The 5,731-nt window shown below is 46.1% G+C and overlaps 1 protein-coding gene across 1 annotated transcript in view; it reads right to left on the bottom strand.

Moving 5' to 3' along the window:
- TESMIN (testis expressed metallothionein like protein) overlaps positions 1–5,731 on the bottom strand; it is a gene marked incomplete at its 5' end in the record, with an annotated part of 47,490 nt that overhangs the window by 40,393 nt on the left and 1,366 nt on the right. The window contains 3 exons of the mRNA XM_021708129.1: positions 189–309; positions 2,521–2,679; positions 4,519–4,585. Of these exons, the coding sequence (XP_021563804.1) occupies positions 189–309; positions 2,521–2,679; positions 4,519–4,585 (347 nt within the window). The remainder of the gene's footprint in view (positions 1–188; positions 310–2,520; positions 2,680–4,518; positions 4,586–5,731) is intronic.

The following is a 5,731-nucleotide window of genomic DNA, read 5'->3' on the forward strand; positions in this document are numbered from 1 at the left end:
AAAAAAAAAAAAAAAAAAAAAAAAAAGATTTATTTTGTTCTATTCTTAGCTTGCTAATATGGGCTGGAGGTTTGCCAAATTGGCTATTGAATAACGTGCCTATTTCACTTTTACTCTCTATACAAAGCCAAACATATTCACTTACCAACTTACATATAACATAGTTTTTTTATTAATTTGCTTTGTACCTGACTGTAGATAATTATTTTGGTCTTGATACTGAGGAACCAAATGAAGTGCTTTGAGTTCTCTTGTCCCAGAATTATCTATACACAGCATTTGTGTACCCCCTTTCAACTGACAAATCACCTAAAATAAAGAATAATGATCAGGTTGCGTTTTCAAAAGATAACTCTAGTCATATGAACCTAAAGAAACTTAAATCTGAGAAAATAGCTTTGATCCAGAATTTAAGTTTTAACGAAAGATGGAAAATTACAGATTTGTTTTCAATTTCTTACTCTACAATACTATGCTCTCTGGTACAAAAGGGCAAAAAAATCTCCAAGAGACGCTTCCTTCGATGAGTCCAGTGTGCTCAGAGAAGCTCCTGTGCGCGTCTTTCTCCACAGGGGTCTGACCAGTGAGATCAGGTCAGGAATCAGGCAACTCTGCCCCAGAGCCTCCCCTGCCCTCTCCTTCATTCCATGTCCGCGTGAGCGGGAGTGTGTGCCGTGCTGCTGACTCCTGGCCTACTCAGACCCGAGTAACACTCAGAAGGACTGCGTCCCTACTCCCTCTCTGCAGCTGGGCACATACCTCGTCTGTAATTTTGCTACACCTCTTCTCTCCTGCTACACACACATTATTATTTAACATGTGGGGTTCTTTTAATGTCTCTGGACAAAGAGACCGTCAGGATGAAATGGGGAAAGCGAGGAGGAGTCATACTTTGTCTTTTGCCTTAGACTCCAAAGGCCAATAAAACCACATCTGGATTTTATTTTACTTTCTGCAAACACAGCTTAGACAGGTTAATCCTCACACTGGAAAGTTCTAAGAAGCCGTGGTGGTCTTCCTGGGCCTGATGCACACTGCCAGATCGTTCGTTTAGATTCTGACCACAAACAGAGCCTCGGCAAGCCAAAGGAGTGTGCCAGTCAATCCCATCAGCCAAGCAAAAACATGGAAGGAGCTCACTGCATGCCCAGCCCTGCTCCAGGCCACGAGGCGGGACACAAAGGCCAGAGAAACCGTGGCTCCTGCCCGCACACAGCTTCTGATTCCAAAAGCAGATCCACAACTACAGAGAAGCTGCAGTTTCCACAGCTGCTTATAATCTAGATAAGAAAACCCAGAGATGCACAAAGAATAAATGTTGTCAAAATAACCTGCATAGAGCCTACTATGGTAACGAGGCATGGATCATTAGGTCAGAACGTCACATTATCCTGATGTTCGATGAGAAGCCAGCATCTGTGTTCAGCTGGAATTGTATTTGTATTCAGAGGACAAAGTTATAGCCACACTCCCCCCTACACACACACACTAGGGGAAAGGCTCAGAGTGGACTCTCCCGACCTCTCTCTCTTGCACCCTCTGTGCCCTACCACCTGGGAGCCTCCGCCCTGCCCTCTGAGGGGTGCACTAACATCACTCTACAGGCTAGGATTGGAGCATTCCCATTCTGCTTATCCGCTTTTGCTGACCCATGTTCTCAGAACCCTGGCCCTAAGGAACCACAGAGAGGCAAGTGCCAGTGTCTGCCATAACTAGGCCAAAATTCACAGTGAGCTTGTTTTCAAGTATCTGCTTGTTCAAATCTATGCCTTACAGTTGGGGTCTTCTCTCTAGGAATAAAGAACTGCGGGGCAAAGGGAGTCGTGGTTTTCAGGACTCTCAGCACTTTCCTAAGGGACCCCTAGGGCGGTGCTTAACGGCTCTCCCATCCCAGTCTGCACCACAGTGAGACATGGAGTTCTAGACCCACCACTAAACTACAGAAACTCATGCAGGTGATGTCACTTCTCCATTTTTCTTATCCACAAAATGGGGATAGAGTACTTAACCTACAGTTGTTAAGAGGATTACATGAAATAACAAAGGTGGGAAAAAAATAGTACCTAAACCACAGATATGACTGATTACACACCCTATACAAGCGTTAGCTGTTATCATTAGATTTAGAGGCATGAGGGACGGCAGCCCACTCTGCCCCGAAGCCACAGGGCCGCAGTCCCTCCCTCACCATATGAGAAGCCACATGGCCCGGCTACGGTCCCCACCCCAGTGCCCAGCCCTCAGCGCTGTGCTGACTGATGTGTGTTGTGCTTACTCAACTTAACAAATGCAGCAATGTCCTAATCTTTGTTTGATTTGCTTAGACTGAGTAGAAATGAGAATCTTAGAGGTGAAATGTGAAAGGCTATAGTTGACGTCCCTCCTTTGATGAGACAAAAAGCTTCATTCAACAAGTACACAGAATGAAAAACAATGACTGAAATAATCTATTGACTTAGTACTGATAGGAGTCCAACATTTAATGTAGCTAGTCAGACACATTTTCTTTGGCATAATTACCATTGGGTTGGACTCCTTCTTAAGAGAACAGCTGGAGGTGTCCTCTGGTTCTTGGGACGATGGGAACTTGCAACAGGAATCCTGAGTGAGAGCATTCTGGAAAGTCGCTTCCTCTGGATTGCTGCTTGTAATAGTACCACCTGCTTCCTTGATTTCAACCTTAAAAAAGCAATCGTTATTTCAGAGAGCATATTGTGGATACTGGCTCTTGTAGTTGCATGATATGGAAAATTTAAATGAGTTGTGTGTAAAAGTTACATTTTAAAGTAAACAGTGCCCTCACGTGTAATGTTTCGCTTCCTCACTGGAGCTTCTAAAACTGTTATTCTCCCTACAGGACAAGAAATCATCTGACCAGCTCCTTGCGGAGTGAGGACACCATCTGTCCATGAGGTGTGGAGATGTGATTCTGATGTGGTACTTATGCTGTTTTCAAAATATGGTCTAGGCCAGGCACAGTGGCTCGCGCCTGTAATCCCAGGACTTTGGGAGGCCAAGGCAGGAGGACTGCTTGAGCTCAGGAGTGTGAGACAAGCCAGAGCAATACAGTGAGAGCTCGTCTCTACAAAAAGTTAAAAAAAATTAGCTGGATGTGATGGCGTGTACCTGTAGTCCTAGCTACTCAGGAGGCTGAAGCGGAAGGATCGCCTGAGTCCAGGAGGTTGAGGCTGCAGTGAGCCGTGATCATGCCTGGGCAACAGAGTGGGACCCTGACTCAAAAATAAATACATATCTACACAGAATTGAGTGTTTCAAAATTGGGACACTTCTTTTAAAAATCTGATAAAAGCTGGGCTCGGTGGCTCAGCCTGTAATCCCGCGCCTTGGGAGGCTGAGGTGAGTGGATTGCCTGAGTCTGTGGGTTGGAGACCCGCCTGGGCAACTTGGCGAGACCTCATCTCTACAATAAATCAAAAATTAACCGGGCATGGTAGCGCACGCCTGTAATTTCGGCTACTCAGAAGGCTGAGGTGGAAGCATCGCCATAGCCCAGCAGGCGAGGCTGTGGTGGCCGGGAGCGGCCGCTGCACTCCAGTCTGGGCGACAGAGTGAGACTCCAACTCAAAAAAAATAAAAATAAAAAATAAAAATCTGATAAAAATAGAAGGAAGATTGCAAAACAGCCCACATTGTGTGTCCCTCTGTCACCTTCGCCTGCCCAGCAGAGGATACAGGCAAGCATCCCCAGAGGCCAGAAGTTTACAGGCCACAGAGTCCTTTAAACAGACAGTGGGTCTAAGGCAACAGTCCCAAAACCTCACATAAAATTACGGAGCAGGTTACTAGCTTTCAAAATGTCAACGTCGACTCAAACTTGGAGATTGTCTAACCTAATATAATCAGAGGCCCAAACAAATAATAATTACCACATAGGGGCAAATTACTCAGCAGGGCAGATTATCGTCTCTGTATAAATCTTAAAAGAGATGAAGGATAGCTATATCTCAGGTTATAGCTTTATTTAGAGATTTCCAGTCTTATGGAAACAGAAAATTTAAGATTTTCTTCCACTCGCTGCTCTGGGGACTTGTCATGCACATGTCATCACAGTTCAGACTGAGCTTATCTCACTGTAATCAACAAACACTAATATAATAAGTATATCATTCCCACAGTGCTGTGCAACTGATATCTGAGCTACTTACAGTAAAATTCCACTTTTACAGAATGGCTCTAAACAAAGGTCAATACGTGAAAATGTATTTCTAGAAAAATGAAATTAGCAATGCACCCTGGATATTTACTGAAAAATAATTCCATTCTGTTTAAACGACAGACATGTCCGAGCTGTAACTTTTTCATTTTATTAATGAATCAGAAAATAAGTCTATAAAAATTCAAAAGGCCACGTCTCTCCTTTATTTTGTCCAACCAACAATCTGTTAAAATCGGATTAAGTTAAAAGACAGTTGAGCCGCCTTTAACATCAGCGAATTCCTTTCCTGTTCTGACTAATGCTCACTGACTCCAATTAGTAAGGAAGAGCTGAGTCAGGACCAGCAGGGAGCAAAGCCTGAAGTCCCACCTGGCAGCAAAATGGAGCTCCCGACGCTTCAAGAAGGTTCTGAGGAAGAACCCCGCACTGGGAGAAGGCTGGAGTCCAGCTCGCTCTATGGCTCCTCTAAAGACAGACAGGATGGTGGAGGCCCCAGTCTCGGTCCCTCCTTTTCCTTTACACTAAGGAGCAGCAATTGTGATGAAAGAAAACCAGAGAGCCGAAATCCAGACTCTTGCTACACCAGGTCAGGCTCCAGCCTCTCAACACTGACTCCAAAATGTTCCCCAAAGGCTTGATCTACAACTAACTAAATGGACTTAATGGAGGAGTAATCTAGTTTTCAAAGCTGGATACTCAGGGGGTGACCAGCACACATTTTCTTGGGATCCTCTGTTTCCTTCGACAACTGATTTGTTTCAGCAAGAACAAAGGAGAAGGTTACCACTGGTTATTCACAGCTAAAGATGGTTGTTTAGCTGAGAATGGCGAGAATTCATTTAGACTCAGAGCAACCACTTATTAGAACCACAAATATTAACACTGAATCCTTGCTGATAAATTATTACTATTACTGAGTTGGAGTCTCACTCCGTCGCCCAGGCTGAGGTGCAGTGGCACACTCATGGCCACCCCAGCGTCGACCTGCTGGGCTCAGGCGATCCTTCCACCTCAGCCTTCCAAGTAGATGGAACAACAGGAGTTTGTGCCACCATACCTAGCTGATTTTTTGATTTATTGTAGAGACGAGGTGTTGCCAAGATGCCCAGTCTGGTCTCGAACCCGCGGGCTCGGGCAATCCTCTCGCCCCAGCCTCCCAAAGTGCTGGATTACAGGCTTGAGCCACAGCGTCCGGGCTGATACATTATTACTACAAGCCTGATACATAAGTGGAAATTTTAACATGTGCAGCGCAAACGTCCCAACACTCAATCACATGGCATTTGTTTGCCCAGACACTGGCTACTCTAAACAGAGCTTCCTAAGCCAGTGGCGGCAGGAGGGCCGGGTGACCCCTTCCCCTCCTGCTTGGCTGCTGTCTGCAGTGGGCCAGCCTGGCACCGCTGGTCCAGGACGTCCTGGCTCGGGTGTCAGCGCTTGGCTGGGCAGATGAACCCACGGGAATCAGTGTGCGGAGAGACGACGCCTGGGGGGACGTCGCGGGTGGAGCGGAGCTGCCGGGAGGGGTGGGGGCGCGCGTCTCCCCAGACGGCT

This window comes from Carlito syrichta, unplaced genomic scaffold (assembly GCF_000164805.1).
Source record: "Carlito syrichta isolate Samal-C Ts95f unplaced genomic scaffold, Tarsius_syrichta-2.0.1 Scaffold130751, whole genome shotgun sequence".
NCBI classification, from domain to species: domain Eukaryota; kingdom Metazoa; phylum Chordata; class Mammalia; order Primates; family Tarsiidae; genus Carlito; species Carlito syrichta.